Source organism: Onychostoma macrolepis, chromosome 08 (genome assembly GCF_012432095.1).
Source record: "Onychostoma macrolepis isolate SWU-2019 chromosome 08, ASM1243209v1, whole genome shotgun sequence".
NCBI classification, from domain to species: Eukaryota; Metazoa; Chordata; class Actinopteri; order Cypriniformes; family Cyprinidae; genus Onychostoma; species Onychostoma macrolepis.
In genome coordinates, this window is record NC_081162.1 from 90,623 (window position 1) to 109,418 (window position 18,796).

An 18,796-nucleotide genomic window follows, 5' to 3' on the forward strand; every position below is an offset into this window, starting at 1 on the left:
TCCCAGGCTATCTGTAATCAGATGCACATTTAAAACTGGAATATAATCTAATTTCAGTCACATGTATTTCATAAACACATGGGTCAATATCACTGTAGGGTGCCCTTTGGTGTCCTGTTCATAAAGAACTCATTTGCCATGATAACTTGGGGACACTTAATTTCTAGCGATTATCATCGATTTGATTGCACATATACTATTTAAACTAAACTGAGCTAGACAATGACATCTCTGAATTCAATAATGAAATGCCTTTAACTGAAAATTGAGTGTTTAATCTTGTACATTACTGACACTCTATCCTTCAATTTGATACTGTTAATGCTTTGACACAATCTGTATTGTTAAAAGCGCTATATAAATAAAGGTGACTTGACTTAACATAAAAATGACTATGAAAGTATGTTATATTAGGCTAAGTTTTTATATTCTTAAAATCATTACTTGGCTCTTTAGATACATTTTCTAGATTTTTTTTAGTTTTGTGTAAGAGAATGCGTGTTATTTTGCTACGTCCCATGCACTGCTCATTAAATTTGAATGATAGTAGAATATTGTCAAATCATAAAATAAAAAAAATATATTAATATTTTGTTAAATAAGAGATTACTCAATTTGAGTGTATTGATCATTTGGTAATAAAAACTATATTTTTATTTAATAAAAAAGAAGAGTTTGTCCATGTCCCTTGAATGGTTGTCCACCCTGTCGTATTGGGGAATCCGCCCCTTTAAGAAAAGGCCGCCGCCTTTAGTGACATTAGTACAACAGATGCTTTGTCTCTTCAGTGGCGGGAATTTCAACAGCTGAGGTGAGTAAGTTGGTGACTTTTCAATTGACAAATTTTCTTTGTATGAGTTTGCTTACTTGCTTTGCCAAAGCTTAACATGTCCACCCTGTCACCATAAAATATGACAGAAGTGATTAGAATACAGTATTTTCAAAATATGTAAGTTTAAAGATACCAAATTCTCTTCAACAACCAGACTAAATATTTAGCTAGTAACAGTTTGTTGTAAGGTAATATGCTAATTGAAGCTCAAAATGTCCACCCTGTCGGCCACTTAGACTCGATAGAGTGGACATAAACATGACAGGGTGGATATAGCATTCATTTGTAGTTAATAATGCTAAAAACTAAAATGAATGGGGGGGGGGGGTATATCATTGTGATTGAGGATGTAATTATATTATTTATTATTAATATATATACTTTTTTATAACCCTGTTCAGGAAAGGGAGGTCATACCTTTCAGAAAATATAATTTGCATCTTAATTTTGCAATGAAAATATATTTAACAGTAATATATGTCCATGACAGGGTGGACATATCTTATGGATTATGCTTTGAATAATGGCCCATAATTATCTAAAAAGATGTGGAGCTCAGCTAATATGTTTCTATAGTTCTTGAGTGTCTACTATTCATGATATGACAAAGCGAATTGGAAATTAAAACCAAAATTTTTGAGTATTGTGAGGGTTGAAAGGCACTCTATGCGATATTGACCCACATAATCCTTTTTGGATTACAATCCTCCATCAAAATGATAAATTTCATTATTCCAGCTGCTGTGAGAAAAGGCTATAAACGATCTGCCACCTGCAGCATCCTCACATGCGATATAGCCTACTAGCTGGGACTCCTCCTTTATGTTTACAGACGTGACGTAATGACGCAGCGGCATGATCGAATTTCCCGCAAATTCCTACCAGTACCACTCAAATTAGAAAACATTATTATAAGCTAACCATTGTGAATCAGGCTAAAGTAAGGTGATAGTTTTGAACACTGGTTTTTGGATTTTGGATCATTTTTAACCAAAAAATTTTATGGACTGCCACTTTAAGGAAGGAAGGAAGTCTTGCTTTCAGTGAAATTGATTTAAAAAAAAGAACAGTGGACTCCAAAAAAATAAATAAATAAAAAAGTATTTACAAGTATTTATTAACACATTTGTTCGTCATTAAAACAAAATCACTTAATTTTGTCCAGTTTCTCAGAAAACAAGACTTCATATCTTCATATCATTTTGCATCTGAAGTAAATGTATTTTGACTTCAGGATGTTTAAATATTTGTATTGCAACATTTAATGCCCTTACTTTATGAACTTTTGAATTTCTGCTGCAATTCAAGGCAAACAGAAACCGTGATTATCTGATGGATCACACATGCTTCACAGACTTAAACCCTGAAAGCTGCTGCTCCTTTGCATTAAGTTAAACATTTGTAATGTCGTTGGACTCGCCTACATCCTGACAGCAATGGCCAATGTCATTTGTGTCTGTTGAAAATAAATGGGATCATATTTGTTGCTGTGTTTCACTGGCAGTGTGAACAGGTCTTACAGTATATGCAGGTACCTCACTGGGTTTTGGAACTGAGCTCATTTGTCCATCATCCATGAAATGCAACTGACTAAATGTAGACTCCTGGTACGAAGGAGTGAACATGTCCTTTGTGTGAACATGTATTCCTGTCTTACCTGGTACAATCATGCTGGTGAAGCCCTCTCCATGTCCAATTCCCAGAACATCTTCAAAGGGGCAGTACGCAAGACCCCAAATTTGCCCTCGAAGGCGGTGAGCCATGTAGGGTTTGGAGACTGGACTGCTTCCCAAAACGTTCTGATAAACCTATGGATACAAACATACAGCTCTGTTATTGTAATAATAGTTATTGTAACTCTAATTTACAATATCGTAATATTACAATATTCCATTGCTGTGAAACTTCTAAGTATTCTTAACAGCAACTCGTGTGCATCTTCAGGAGAGAAAGCATACATGTGATGTACTTTATGCAGTTTCTTTGTCTCTTTCAAATTATCTCTACGTAACATTTCAAACTAATATATATATATATATATATATATATATATATATATATATATATATATATATATATATATATATATATAGTTTATACACCCACAAAAATGAAAAATCTGTTGCTGAAAATCAAGATGCTGTTTGTACTCTGATTGTATTAACAAAACTCAAACAATGATACGCTAGGTGTTCTAAAAGCATTAAACGCTGGTTTGACGTTTATTACAAACACAATGTAAGATTAAAAATAAATGTACTTACCTGCCTTGTCTCTGAGGACATTTCTAATTTAAAAATTCAGATTTTTAGAAAGGCTATGCAAAGTGTGCAGTATGTTTTTACTGTAGAGTAACCTCTTTTTTGTGTAAGTATCGAGAATATTTTGATTCTCCATTTCATGCCCCCTTTAAAGGGTTGGGTTTAGGACTGCTCTTTGCAAGCAACAACAACAAAAAATTCCAGAAAATTTTACTTGTGTGTATATGTACACTACCTGTACAATATCTCCAGTAGCAGCACTGAGTAGTCCTCTCTGGCTTAAAGATAAGCAAGAGGCTCCAGCAGGTTGGAAACAGGAGTGAAGAGGTTTAAAAGCTCTGATATCATACACCTTTATCTTCCTGTCCAGACCCGATGTCACCATGTACCTGCAATAATCAAAATATTTTACTGGTATAAATAAAGGGAATGTAAAGTATGATCTAGGGCTGAAACAAATTTAACAATAAAATAAATAAATAAATAAATAAAAAAACATCTGACAAGTCACTTTACAGTAGTGAAGAATGCATATGGACAAAATCAGCAGATGACACAGAATGAGCTGCTGCAGGAAAAGTGCATAACCCTAGTTGTCCTAAACATAAAAAATGTATGAAGCATTTCAAACAAACTCATTAGCATATAGTTTAACACGGATTGCTTGTCAGGTGCTTTCACAGGTGCTTTTTAAAGCCTTAAAGAAATGTTTTACCCAGTGAATGAATTTTACAGTTATATCCTCACCTGTATTTATTTTTTTATTTTTTTTTAGAATGTAATGTTTATGTTTTTATTACTTTTTGGCACATATGGATGAATGTATAGCATAAAATACATAGGTAGGTTTATAGAAAGTATGTGATGTTTGGTATGGGTTATTATATTGGTATGAATTATAAACTATTTCTCAATTGTTGATATCATCTATTCTTGATAAATTGTATCATACTCTCATTATAGAAGTCATGTCTAAATTGTATTCTGCAAGACCAGGAAAACTAGGAACCATGTGACTAAGAAGACTGATTTATGCGAGGGGAGGAGAAGCATAACACTCCAAGCAAAAACAATGTGTAATTAGTTAGGATCCCATTAAGGATGTGTCCAAACTCACAGCCAACGAATCTTGAGTGGAGAAGTCTAATCTATTAACATGAATAAGCAAGCCATCTAACTACTCTCATCTCACTTTCTTGTCTTTTTCCAACAAGAGTCTTGTTTTCTATGTTAAGATTTTCTGCAAAGCTGCGTCTCCAATTATGTCTTTGTCCACCTCAAACTTCATCCAGCCTACAACGTTCTGCATCTAATTAATCAATGTCCATTGTGACTGGCCACAGAAGGGAATCCCCAACACAAGAAACACAAGTAATACCTCCAAATTGTAGCTAAATGGTGCATTTAATTAGTCTCATAGCTTCATTGAAGACTCATTCTGAGGGTTAAATTAAATCATGATTTGTTCATGTCTAAGTTGCATATTTTGATAGAAACTTATATTCTTCTCTTTTTTTTTCTTGTGGCTGGGCCAGTGAAATGTTTGACAGGACAAGTAAAAACCTTTTGTATGTATGTATTTATTTAGCTTTCTATGTAAATGCACTTCTCAAAACAATCACCCTACTAGTCATTCTATCCAAATAAAGCTATTCAATCTGGTGAAAATTTTTGTATTCAGTCATATTGCAATAATCTCAGAAAATCTAAATATTCTAAAATGTTAGTCTTTTCCAACATCATGCAGCCCTAGTTTTGATGTCATTAGTCACCTCAAAACATTTTATTTATACACGCAGAAGAGCCAAAGCCCAACAACAATCTTCATCTGCCAGTACATATGATAAAAATTAATTAATGTCTCAGTTTTTAAGTAATCGCTTTTAAGTAATGAACCGGGATTCATGATTGAATAGTCATCTGTTAGTCACCCCCACCCCCCCTTGTGCTTTGTGATACTCACGTGCCAGTTTTATCCACTGTTAAGGAACGAACAGCACCCCGATGACACAACATCTTTGCAAGTGGCTCTTTCTGGTTGGGCGACCACAGACTAATGGTGCCATTTGGGTGGCCCAGGTGAATTACTGCATTATGGGGATTCTGTGCCATCACGTCTAGCCGTCCCGTTTTTGTGCAGATGGCTGCAACCTCTTTACCAACCGATACATCCAGATATTGCAGAAACCCTGTAGCACTCTGAAAGGTGAAATTATAATTGGCATATGGAAAACCTGTTTTAAAGTAATTAGAGTTTTTTTTCTTTCCTTTTTTGACATATTACAGTCAAAAGCCATGTTTCTCAAGATACATTTCATAATTGATTATGATAATATGATAATTCAGACAAAGACACTGCATGCCAACATTGAAGTCAATCAGATCATTGGTTTTGAGTAAATTTCATTTTGTTGTTGTTGTTGTACATGTACAGTACTGCTTCTGCTGCAGAAGCTACTTAATTACAGGGCGAGGGGTTATGAGGAACATGACTAGAAGCCAAATGTCCAGTTCGCGTTCTCTCTTTCTACACTAACAGCTACTCCCCAGTCCTATATCAGTTATTATAGCAAACAATGTAGATAAGCTGTATATTGACATGACGACACTAACAGAACTTTTTTCATTACTTTCACTTCTCATTTGTATTTGGAATTGGCTGCAGTGTTAAAACCTTAAAGAAGTTCAAAGTTTTGCCAAAAGCACTTGTTGACGCACCGCTGTGGCGAGTAGGAAGTGGTAGGGCAGAAACTGCATTCTTAAGACGTCATTGAATTTCTTCACACAGTGGAGCTCCACACCTTTAGAGTCATAGATATAGAGCCATCTCTTCTGTGCCACAGCAAACATGGCCTCTGTATGAAGCCACCTGGAGGAAGAATGAAGAGTGCAGAGTGAGCTTTAAATAAGACCAAAATGAGACAATTACTCATTACAAAAGCACAAGGGTGAAGGATAGGAAGGTATTGTGATAAAAACCCTAAATAAAGTATTTGAAAGTCTTTGACAAGACAAAAAAAAACAAACAAAAAACATTAGACTTTCTTTGAAGTTCACTGATCACTCTCATGCAGAGAGTCGGTAACGGAAGCAGAAATATATACAGGTTTAAGTTGCGATATTGATTGATACCAATATATCATGGCATACACACAATTTGATTTTCTTTCAGTTCATGAGCTTGCAATTTGATCCAACTGATCTTGATTCAATTTGATATCAATTAATTTGGATATGTATCAGGCGCAGCTCATGTACATTTTTCTCAGTAAAAATGCTGTGAACTTTATAGGGGAATCTGTCAGTACTCTACTGTAATATCAAAGGTTAAAATTAACTACTTGCATTCAAACATTTAAATTGCACATAATAGCAATAAGTGTTTCTACTCCAATCCTTTTATTTATTTATTTTTTTTAATATAAACATTTTAACGGTGGCTGTTATTAAAACTTGTTCTTACGATGGATGTAATCAAATATACATTAAATACTGAAGAACGAGTAAAGTAAAATATAATGAGTATTCAATAATCCAATAAAACATTTCAATAATTAAATAAAACCTGTTGTCTGCGGTGTAGTGGGAGTGTGGGTAAACAATACAATGGGATTTTTCTGCACAAATTGCAAAGCAAAAAAAACATTGCCAGCTGTCTGCTGACATTGATGTTTGTTTTGGTACAAGATCTTGCACATTGAGACTTTAGATTTTTGGTCAGAAAGTTACGGTGGCCGAGACGTGCAAAACAATTCACAATTCTGAAAAGAAAATAACAAATTACAAATGCAAATCTAAAAAACAAAATAATTCAGAAAACACTACAACAATTCCTACAAATTTTTTTAACAAGTCAGAAAACACAATGAAAATGAAATGAGATACAGCTTTCTGCTTGCAGCGCGTCAGTCACGCTCGTCAGGAAAGTGAGTAAAACACACACAAAAACACTTAATTTCTAGCGATTATCGCCGATTTGATTGCACAGATACTATTTAAACTAAACTGAGCTAGACAATGACATCTCTGAATTCAGTAATGAAATGCCTTTAACTGAAAATTGAGTGTTTAATCTTATCATTATACATTACTGACACTCTATCCTCCAATTTGATACTGTTAAGTGCTTTGACACAATCTGTATTGTTAAAAGCGCTATATAAATAAAGGTGACTTGACTTGACAAAAACACACAATTTTTTTAATCAAATAATGCGTCATTAATAGCGGTTCACTTCCATGATTTGGTACGATTGCGTTCACATCAGCAGTGAACCGGAGTTCACATGAACCGTACCCCAGACCACCCTTAAGCGGACTCGGGTATGTTTCGACGGTGCTCACCCGAGCTCGGAAGACAGCGTTCATCATCCAAACGAACCTAACTCTGACATCAATCGAACAAGTGTGATAGCACCCTTAATGCCGTTTGATATAACTCAATTCTAGTTTAATTTTCTTAATAAAAAGACTGTTCAACTCTTAATATGTTGTATTCTCCCCTTTAAATTCTATCTGGCCCACAAAAATCTCAATTTCACACGCCTGTTTTTATTTTGTTTGTTTCCATTTGCTCAAATAGCAAAGGAAAATTGCCACAATAGTGTTTTCACGACTTCACGAAGAGAAAGAGACTGAACGGTGTTGTGCCCAATTTTGACCCCTGCCAGATTATTACCCCCCTAGTATTGGTAGGATTAGGGGTGGGGGGCAGGGGGTCGAAAATGGGCACAACAACAGCAGGCAGAAGAGAGAACAAATTTACCGTCACTCCCAGACACTGTAGCTATTAGAAACACCCTCCCATTAGCGTTAACTAGTTTTTTTGTAATCTGATTCTAAGGTAATATAAGTACAGTGTTGTAAATTTACATGCATATTTTTTTTTTTATTCCACAGTAAGGGCAATTCATACAATACATTTCAACTGTGTTACTTTAAGACTATCTCCGAACTTTCTACCACTATACTTAATGTATACCTTGATTGAAAGATGTCTCGTCCAGTCAGCGGTGAGTAATCTATTCTATTCTATTATACCTTTGTCTGATTTGTCATTGTGTTTTCTGACTTGTTATAATGTTTTCGGAATTGTTATTTTGTTTTTTAGATTTGCATTTACGTTTGTAATTTGTTATTTTGTTTTCAGAATTGTGATTTGTTTTGCACTTCTCGGCCACGGTAGAAAGTGTCTGTTATGACTCACACTAGTTAAGTGTGTTGTGTAGTGGACTGACTCCATTAGATTTGTGATTAGTCATTAGGTTTGTGCTACTCTATGATTGCCAAAGACTAGAATCTGCTTCAATCGCTGGAAACAGTATCTAAGTGCATTGAGACCAGTTTAAGAATGTTTCAGTTAGCTGTTAAGTGTATCCCAAACTTAAGTGAATAACGTGTTTATTACTGAATGACTTTTCTTAGGTAAATGCAAAGCTGCTGACATTCTTCACAAACTGTTTCACTGGGGTCTTTCCGCAGTTAAACAGATTGAGCGATTACATGAGACATGATGCATTTCAGTAAGTTGTGCTCTCTTTTAACATGCATTCTCATGTTCATTCATGTTAATTTTATGCTAAAATGTCACACTATATTAAACAGTGGAGAATTAAACAATTTCATAATAAAACTGACAGAATTTGAAAGTTAGGACTTTGTTTCAGTAATAATGGCTGCTACAACGTGAAGAATGTGTGCCAGAAAATCAAAAGATATGTCTTAATGAATGTGCACTCACTTGACATCATTCACCGTTTCCATGACATTCATCTCACACATGAGGTCTTTGGTTTGCCAGTCCATGCAGGCCACATGACCTTTCTTTCCACCCACTAGTAGATGCCTGTTGCAGACAAATACATTTTTATGGATCTGTAATTTTTTAATAAATACAATGAAAATGCAATTCATGCAATGATCTCAATAAACATTTCCCTATAATAAGCATATAATGAGTTTTCAGTGTCTGGATTAAGATGCCCAAGGTGTCCTGATGCAAATGTCCTGAGATGTTCTTGATTTTAAATTTTTGAAAAAGGTTCTTAAATGGTAAAGCACAAGAAAACAGTGATATACAGGATTTAAAAAAAAGGGTCTGTCAATAAAAATATCTAATCACAGGAATTTGTTGTTAACATATTTATAATGGTTTCAAAATGCCTTTGTGTAATTACTAGGCTCCAAAATGTATAGTAAAGAAGGTGCACAGAATGTGTAAAGAGTGAGTATAATCAGAATGAGTATAATCCAAACAAAGTGCTAACAAAACCAACTGTCAGGATATTACACAAGGTACAGTGAGACAAACAATATACATTGAGAATGTATTGACATGTTTAACACTAGATTTCTAAAGGTTTCTAAAGGTTCTTATTTGTCACTGACCCTTGAACCTGATAATACATCTATTAAACTATCCATTCTGAACTGAAGTATCAAGCAGAAAGTTCAAATGCCTTCTGTGATATTAATGTAATGCTATATTTGTAATATGCCATAACTAAAATTGTCTGTTTTAATAAATATATAATTCTTTAGCACATACCGTCCAGTTCTGCTGTAGTCAAGCCTATACGGGCCAAACTGGGAAAGATGCAAGTTGAAGTACTGTAGGGAGATAGAAAGAAAAAAACGAATCAAATATTTTACACTACATTTACATATGTTTGCTCACCTTAAACATATCATTTTTGACAGATGTTACATATCTCTAGACGACTGCAGTACTTTTGCAAGACGGAAAAAATAAAATAAAAACACTGCTGTGTATGGCTCAGTGATCCACATTAACTATAGTCCAAAAACAAGAGAGTAGTTACCTGGACAACAAATAATGCAACACACTTTCCACTGATAAATCTAAGGAGGACAGACTGTTCATGTAAGCCTTTACCTGTGCTTTTTTAATGACCTGGATGACTGAATTCTTATACTGTACACAAAATCTATGTGGCAAGGCACATCACCAAGGCCCATGGTTTCAGCTAAAAATCATATTTACTGTTATGCTAAAGTCACCTACATCTTGGATGCCCTGAAAGCACACAATAATCATCTTAAAATCAGATAGGGGCACAACAAAAAAAAAGTCTGATAAAAATGATATTGCTTTTTTGCAATTAAAATATTAATGCTAATATTAATCCCAAAGCAACAATGAAATCCTCCATCTGTGAAATGTATTAGCCCCTTTCACACATTAAACCCAATAAATTAACATAAAATTACCTGGCTGACTTTTCTGGTAAATACACCATTATACGTATACTGCCAACACAAGCAACAGCGAACCATCTTTTTACCAGTTCCAGACCATTATACATCAGCATCAAAACACTGTGATGAAACTCCGTGACGTTAATCATCGGAAATTATGCTGCACCATTTTCTTCGTCCGCCTGGATGAGAAGTGCTTTACTTTCATCTACTGCCCAATTTGACAACATTTTTGACATCTGAGTAACAGCCGTAAAGGGCTGATTACACAGAACATGTTTGCTGTTAATAACACGAGACATGGTACAATACTATCACATGCCTTCAACCACAGCAATGTTCAAACAAAGCAATATGCTGTTAATTTACTGGTAATGCAACAACTTCTAATAATTGAAATTTGTCAGAACTGATTACCAGTTCTTTTGAAAAAGCCCTGTTTATGATATCTTAATGGTGTGAAAGGGGATATTGAAACCACATACTTGGTTAATTTCAACATCGATTTTCAAGCTCTACAAAATACAGTAAGGTTAATAATACACAGGAATGTTCAAAACAAATCGTTGACCGATCACCTTTGATCCAGAAGTGATGTCCACTGCATCTGCTATGTCATCTTGAGAGATTGTATTTGTGTCTTCATCCTCATCTCCTTCCAGGAGGCTGATGACAGACAGACAGTTATGAGCTCTGTGTGTGTGTACTTATTTTGTGTGTGTATTTACTAATCAAGATGAATACAATAAGAATAGTTTAACAAACAAGCAGTAGTTTTACAAAATGTCCAAGCTGACCTTTTCTATGCAATACTTGAATGGGCAAGGCTTTTGGGGAGAGAGTCCAGAAAGCAGGGTTAAATTTACATCACATAAACCCCAAACTCTTGGTTGATTAACATAAACCTTTTATTAGTGGGTATTGAAATGTTTGATGCTAAACATATAAATTAAAACATAAAAAAGTAAAACTGCAATAACAGTCTGTACTTGAAAAGATAATATGGCTGAACTTTATTTATTTTTAGCCATTTCTTTAATATAGACTACTGAAAAGATAAATAAATAAACAAAATGTATGCGATGGATACTTCTGATGTAAACTTAACCCTGGGACATAATGTTCAGAGAATAAGTTGCAGAACTTCTTTATTTGTGGAACACATTTAGAAACACTGTTTGTAAGACATATCAATATATTTTCAAACAAGATATAACAGATATATTGGCTAATATTTTTGTTTGGCCAATATGTTACTTTGATGGCGACGAGACCACCAGCACCTGAGTGCACGGAGCTCCCATTCCCTGTCTTCATTAGTTTACCGTCTCTGTTAAACACTTCTGACTAATAAATTATTTGACTGCATAAAAATGAGTGCGCGTGAGCGTTCCTCTTTTTGAATTGAACCCTAACAATTGAACCCCAGGCAGGAGTTAACAAAAATGTTTCAATTTTTCAAAACTTTTCACAAACTGTTATAAATGTGTTTTTGCTATCTTTATATTAAATAGCGTGTCCCTGCTGTCTAAGACATCAGCATCACCAATCAAAAAATCCATATCGGTCGACCCCTACTTGAAATATAGCACAAAAGCCACATGGACAACTTTTCTTGTGCTTATATTAACAATCACAGTCCACATTGGCTTTTATTGTATAGAAATAGGGCAGCTTGGGCATTCACAATCTCCGTTCTCATTTTGTGTTACACGTAAGAAAGTCATTTGAAATGATATGAAGGTGATGTAATAACATAATTTACATTTTTTGTTGAACTATTCTTTTAATACTTCTAAGGGTTTACAGTCAATGTGGCAGATGAAAAAAAAAAGAATGACAATATGTGAACTGCATTACCCAGCATCCTCTGGAAGTAAAAGATCATATCTTGCAGCCTGTTTCTGAGCGTGTTCAGACATGGCCTCCGAGGACGCAGTGACTTCTTTCAGCCTTTTACAGGCTCCTGCAGGCTGACACATAAAAACAGAGTAAAAAAACTTGAAAACATGAAAAGCAGTCCTTGTACTGATTCAGATGTGAGGTGAATCTCACAATATCTGCTAAAAGTTTGGCCAGGTCAGGTTTTACCCCCACGATATTGCACAAGGGAAAAAAAATGTGTTCACATTTTTATAATGTACTTGTGTGCTCACATCCATGCTGCAAGCGATGGCATTATTGGGTTTGAAGTTTGGTGTATGAAAAAAACTTAAGTGACCAAACAGAAGACTAGAAAAGTTGATATATAATGCCATTTCCATATATGTGGCAGACTTTAAGCTGTCAAATCACAAAAAGACACACTTAGTACTGAAAAACATTCTATACACAACTATCTTCCAGACTAGACTGTGAATTTATTTCACAATCATAACATAAAATTACTGTAAAGTGGTTGTTAAAGGGATAGTTCCCCCAAAAATGAAAATTCTGTCATTAATTACTGAAGAATTTGAAGATGAAGATGAAGAATTTAGCCATTTGGTATCTGCCATTTTTTGGCTAAAGACTCTTTTTAAATTTTAACAAAAGTACCGCTGACATGTTTTGTTTATAAACATAAATGCTTGGGAGGCTGCTTTAGAGAGCGCTGTCTTGCAAATATTTACAAGTGCTTTTAGGCATGTTGTTTGGTCTTAGCTCATAAAGACAGGCACTTTATGGAGGTAATGAAGTGGTCTGTTGCAGATATGAGATATATTTTTTGTGTTTGTTGTTGTTGTTTTTTCTATGAAGATCTGGCAACACTGACACTAGCGCAGGGCTCATGAGCACAACTAGTCCCGTGTCAAAATGTGCTAAGGTTAAGACTTCTTTCACTGTTATTTTCTTGCATCTCACACAGACGAAGACACATTTTTGATGCACGTTCAAATATTTCATTAACAACTAGTTGTTAATTTCGGTTCCGTTCACACTGCGTAAAATTTCGGTAAATGCGGTTGTCACTACCTGTATTTTCGGGAGTTAATGTGGTTGCCGAATGCAGTTGTCACTCCTGTATTTTAGAAAATTGTGTGTGTACAGAATCGCCACGTACACACTACAAGTTTCAGGAGTGACAACCGCATTTAAATGCGGGAGTGAGTCCCGTTAATTATCGTTCCATGTGTGTACGGAACAGCAGTCACTACCGCATTTGTAACCATAACAACATTCTGTCGTCTTGCGGGAGTGAATAAAAGTTTAGCCGTTTGTTATGTGCCATTTTTTGACTAAAGACTCTTTTTGTCCGTCGATTTTAACTAAACTACCGCTGATAGACGTGCTGTGTTTTGTTTATGCTCGGGAGGCAGCTTTAGAGAGCGCTGTCTTGCAGTGTTGCCATGTCCTCATATTTACAAGTGCTTTTAGGCATGTTGTTTGGTCTTATCTCACAAAGATAGGCACTTTATGAAGTTAATAAAGTGGTCTGTTGTGGATATGAGATATATGATTTTTTTTTATATAAAACAAAGCATTTGGGTGTTTTAGTGTTTTTTTGTGCTTGTTTTTTTTTTCTATGAAGATCTGGCAACACTGACACTTTACTCATGGCTCATGAGCCCAGCTAGCCCCGTGCTAAATTAAGACTTCTTTCACTGTTATTTTCTTGCATCTCACATACAGACAAAGACACATTTCTGATACACGTTCAAATACGTCATTAACAACTAGTTGTTCAGTTCAGTTCTGTACACACTGAGTAGAATTTCTGTAAATGCAGTTGTCACTACCTGTATTTTTCGGGAGTTAATGCGGTTGTAGAATGCGGTTGTCACTCCCGTATTTTAGTGAATTATGTGTGTACAGAACGCGATTAAGGAGTAAAAGGTGAACTGACAACCGAATTTAGCTGCAGTGTGTATGTGGCCATAGTGCCCATCTGTTTTTAATGTAGCTAACGTCGGCAGCTTCATGTCATCTACACACTCATTATAATTTGAGGAGTAAGGTACTGACAAGTGACAGTCATTGTGACACTATAAATTGATGGCGCTATGGAGCCATGTGTTTTTTTTTTTAAACATTTTAATAGGTTTATAACATTAGATTATCAGCTCGGAATATACGCTAATTTGACTAGAAACACTGGAGACCAGAAATGCAAAGCATCCTTCCGGTTAAGAGTCAGGCGTGACTTCCGCGTTCAGGAAAAACATCTATAGCGCCATTTTGGAGAGTATCGCATACATAAACAACGTATGAACGCGGATATGTTGTTTACATTCAGATCAAAGTGTAAACAACGTAAATAGCGTATCCGCATATGGTGCTGCTGACACAGAAGAGCATACATTGTTTACATATGTGATGCTCTCCAAAATGGCATGATACTCTCCAAAATCAAAAATATCTTAATTTGTGTTTCAAAGATGAACAAAGGTCTTACGGGTTTGGAACGACATGAGGGTGAGTAATTAATGACAGAATTTTCATTTTTGGGTGAACTATCCCTTTAATTGGTAAACTACGTTAATTGCCATATATAGCAAAAAAATGTAAATGGATGTAACATCAAATTATATGTAATTTTACTTTAAAATAACTGTCAAATTTATGGTTTATGTTAAAAGATATTTACTGTGTTTACTGTGGAAAACAGTAAAAGGACATTCCTAGATGTTCGTGTGCAACTTTATATATGATTATATTATATTTAAAGTTTTGTTTCTTTCATGTTTTCGTCACCAGTTCTGGTTATCAACATGTTAAGGTAAAAAAAATTGTTTTTTCTTTGGTATTGAGATATACCACTGGTTAAAGATACCATTACAATGGTATTTCATTTCCAGTAATTAAAAAAAAAAAGCATCGGTTGGTGTTTTAACACCATTCCTATGTAAGGTTTTTAAAGTTTGCTTCAATAAAAACTCTAAAATTCAGGGCTGATTGTTAAACATTTCTTCAAAAGTGTTTACAGAAACAATATAGTGTTATGCGATTTTGTTCACATTACCCACCGCTTACAGGGATTTTCAACCATTTCTACATGCCAAATAAACTCAAAACAGAAATATTAAAAATATATAGGAAAACAATTTGACAATGTCGTAAGTATAACACTTTTTTTTTTTTTTTTTTTATGTATAATTTAGACTTACCACTTTGCATTTCTCTCCTCTCTGAAACTTCTGGAGCTGCTTATGTGGTATAGGAGCCTCACCAGGAAAAGGGTCCTTTTTCTAAATTAGCAACACAAACCAATGAAAAGGGCTGTCAAATTTGGTCAAATCAGGCCAGACAATTGAAGCAAAACAATTAAAATCAAATGTTAAAATAAAAAGTGCAATAAAAACAATTAAAATTTTATTAAAACAATTTCTTAAGTTAGGATGTTGACTTGATGTTGGCTAAATTGATCAACTGCAATTATTTCTGATAACAACAATAAAGGTGCATTTTAAATGTCATGATTTTGCCATTCAAATATGAGAAATGTCATGTTTAAAGCAGTGGTCCCTAGATAATTTGTAATCAAGTTAGCCCTTTATAGTGAGATAAGCTGAATGATGCATTTCTATTCTGCTGAGTGCTACAGGGATGGCATATTTTTGTAGTCCAAAACCCAGAAACAAGCATTTTAGTTCCATCTCCCAGAAGTCTATGGGTTTTTGATTACATGCCTAAAATAAAGTCTGTGGTTAACATAAGCTCAAGATAATTTCATATTTTATTCCATAACACAAAATACATTAGTAAAAAAAACTCCTTGTTAGCAACTGCTTTTTTTTTTTTTCAATGCTTTTATCCAATGTGACTTACAAATGATGACAATAGAAACAATCAAAACCAACAAAAGAGCAATAACATGTAAGTGCTGTGACAAGTCTTGGTTAGCCTAATGAAGTAAACATAGCAAGGTTTTATTTTAATAATAAATAAAAAGAAAACAAGAGAATAGAGAACACTAGAGCGTCAATTTTCATTTTTCTTAAAAATAAATATGAAGAAAACAAGTCAAAAGAATAGAAAAAGAATAGAGAACGTTAGTGTTAGAGGGTCATTTTTTATAATAAATAAAAAGAAAACAAGTAGCTAGAATAGAATTAGAATAGAGAGTGCTAGTGTTACAGGGTCAAGTGTAGATGGAAGAGATGTGTTTTTAGCCAATTCTTGGAGATGGCTAAGGACCCAGCTGCTCGGATTGAGTTCGGCAGGTCATTCCACCAGGAGGGAACAGTTCAAGTAAAAGTCAGTGAAAGTGATTTTGTGCCTCTTTGGGATGCACAATAATGCGCCGTTCACTTGCAGAACGCAAGCTTCAAGAGCAGGGGTGGGCAAATAATTTTCCCAAGGGGCCACATGAGAAATTTGGGCGGTTGCAGAGGGCCGGACCAATACACTTAACTAAGTTCTGCCCAATATATTTTATATTTCTCTATAAATGGAACATTACAATCATACAATGAAAATGTGGAGCACACAATTATACCAGTAGCTAAAGTGTTTCAAAAACATCACAATTTTGAATGAAAAATCAAGTATTTCAAAGATTATGGACGTGAAATACTCATATATGTATTCATTACCAATAGCTATATTGGACCATCTCTTTATATTTTATATCTAAACCGCTGAAAATAGAGTCCCGACATCAGTAAAGTATCAGTCTATAAACGATGAGGAAAATAGGATACACATGCGTTACGGACGTGACAAAAAAAGACCCGAGTTTTTGGGAGACAACGTAGACCTATTTGTAGACTTTCTGTGATTTACAATGCACAGCAGAAGCAACAATATCTGCCGAATGGAAAGGGTTGGCTATTCACAACATAAAATATAGCCTACATAGCCTATTTTTTTATTTAAATAAATTAGTTTTTGTGTTTCAGAGGAAAAATCAATACTATTACGGACGGACAGTTTTGAAAGCGGAATTTATCCGGAACTAGTCGTTCATTTAAGTCATTATTAACTAATCGTATGTTTATATTAAAGGTAATAATCTAATGAACATAAATTCTGCGCTCAAGCACAAGTATAAAGGTTGCCACCAAGCACAGGCAAAAGTCGCCTAATTATGAATATGTAGGAAAAAAGGAGATATTTTAATTATTTATTAATTCTCTCTTATCTCCAGAGTACTGGACGCGCCTTTAGAGAGAAATGCAACCTTCATACAGATTACAATAATCAGGAAATATTTGTTTTTGAATTGGTTCGTTTAAAAGAAGATATTTTAAACTTTCTATAGATCTAGCCTATTTCACATGTCTGTGAGGCAGCCGTACGCTGAGTTTCAGTTCTTTTTTCTGACGTGCTCCAGCTTCAGAGATGGTAGAAAGTGCGTCCTGCTTTCATTATTTTACAAAAGCAACGCTTTGTTGTTTTTATGAGTTTACAGAAATAAAACCAGTTTCGAACTGATTTTAAGTTGTTTCATTATCAGGAAACAAGCTGTTGCCTTGAAAATAAAAGCAGTGTGGTTGTATTGCGTACACCTAATTACACCTATTTGCGATTGACTTTTAATTCACGATTCATGAATTACCTCATGCGGGCCGGATGTGGCCCGGGGGCCGTACAATGCCCAGGTCTGTTCTAGAGGCACATAAGTCTGAAGTAGTGAATTTAGGTAAAGGGGTGCAGAAATGCCTTGAATTTTATGCGAGGAGTTATTGGTAGCTATTGTTCTACAAAATCATATAGACCTATTTTATTATATAAATGCATGACTTCTTAAGGTGTATCAGCTCAACAATAAGAACTGCGTTTTTAAGTCTTGCCAAGTACAAGATGATGTGAAAGTACTCTAAGCGCTCGTCCACGGTTTTCTGTGCACACACCCAAAGCAGCCTCTCAGACTGCATGAAAATATCAATCGCGTTCACATCTTCTCGCACATGAACGGATAAAATACAAACAAAACTGTACCAAAATCCCTGTCTTGGCGAGTATCCTTGTAAACACAGTCAGTTATATCTTAAGTGAACATATAAAGTTTGGTGAAAATTAGATGTATAATAGGTCTGTACAAAAAGTCTTAAAATCACAGCCTAATATACCCACAGGCCAATTGAAAAAGAATTTGAAAAAACAGCACTTCAGCTGAACTTGTTGACTTTACGATTGTCATGCACATCTTGTCAGTAAGCTTAAACTTTTTTTAAAGTGGAAAACCCCCCAAAAGTGAACCATACCGTGCCATACCATGCTTTTTTTTTTATATTTTTGAATTTCTCATCTACTAGGACACTGGTAAACTACTGTCAAAATATTTCACTGAATGGAAAATACTCTTACCTCCAGACGTTCACCATTCTTCCTTTTTAATGACCTTTCTTTTACTGTTGATTTATTCTGGTTCTGCTCAGATTTGTCTTGTTCTTCCTCTGGTCTCCTTTGGCTTTGGTCTGTGTTTTCTGTTTCCTCCCAATAGCGTTTTGGAGGCTGAGTAAGAAAAAGCCATTCACATTCATAAATCTTTCCACATATCAATTCATCTTTTTTTTTTTTTACTCTTTCAATCAGGAGCAAATGTTTTTCTTTGGAAACA

General features: G+C 34.9%; 1 protein-coding gene across 1 annotated transcript in view; it reads right to left on the reverse strand.

The window, feature by feature from the left end:
• The window catches only part of wdr46 (WD repeat domain 46), a 28,967-nt gene that overhangs the window by 9,559 nt on the left and 612 nt on the right, over window positions 1-18,796 (reverse strand). Inside the window, exons 2-11 of the mRNA XM_058785296.1 lie at window positions 18,544-18,690; window positions 15,399-15,479; window positions 12,172-12,284; window positions 10,890-10,977; window positions 9,641-9,702; window positions 8,834-8,938; window positions 5,812-5,962; window positions 5,057-5,292; window positions 3,329-3,482; window positions 2,490-2,640 (exon numbers count right to left, since the gene is read on the reverse strand). Coding sequence (XP_058641279.1) covers window positions 2,490-2,640; window positions 3,329-3,482; window positions 5,057-5,292; window positions 5,812-5,962; window positions 8,834-8,938; window positions 9,641-9,702; window positions 10,890-10,977; window positions 12,172-12,284; window positions 15,399-15,479; window positions 18,544-18,690 — 1,288 coding nt within the window. The remainder of the gene's footprint in view (window positions 1-2,489; window positions 2,641-3,328; window positions 3,483-5,056; window positions 5,293-5,811; window positions 5,963-8,833; window positions 8,939-9,640; window positions 9,703-10,889; window positions 10,978-12,171; window positions 12,285-15,398; window positions 15,480-18,543; window positions 18,691-18,796) is intronic.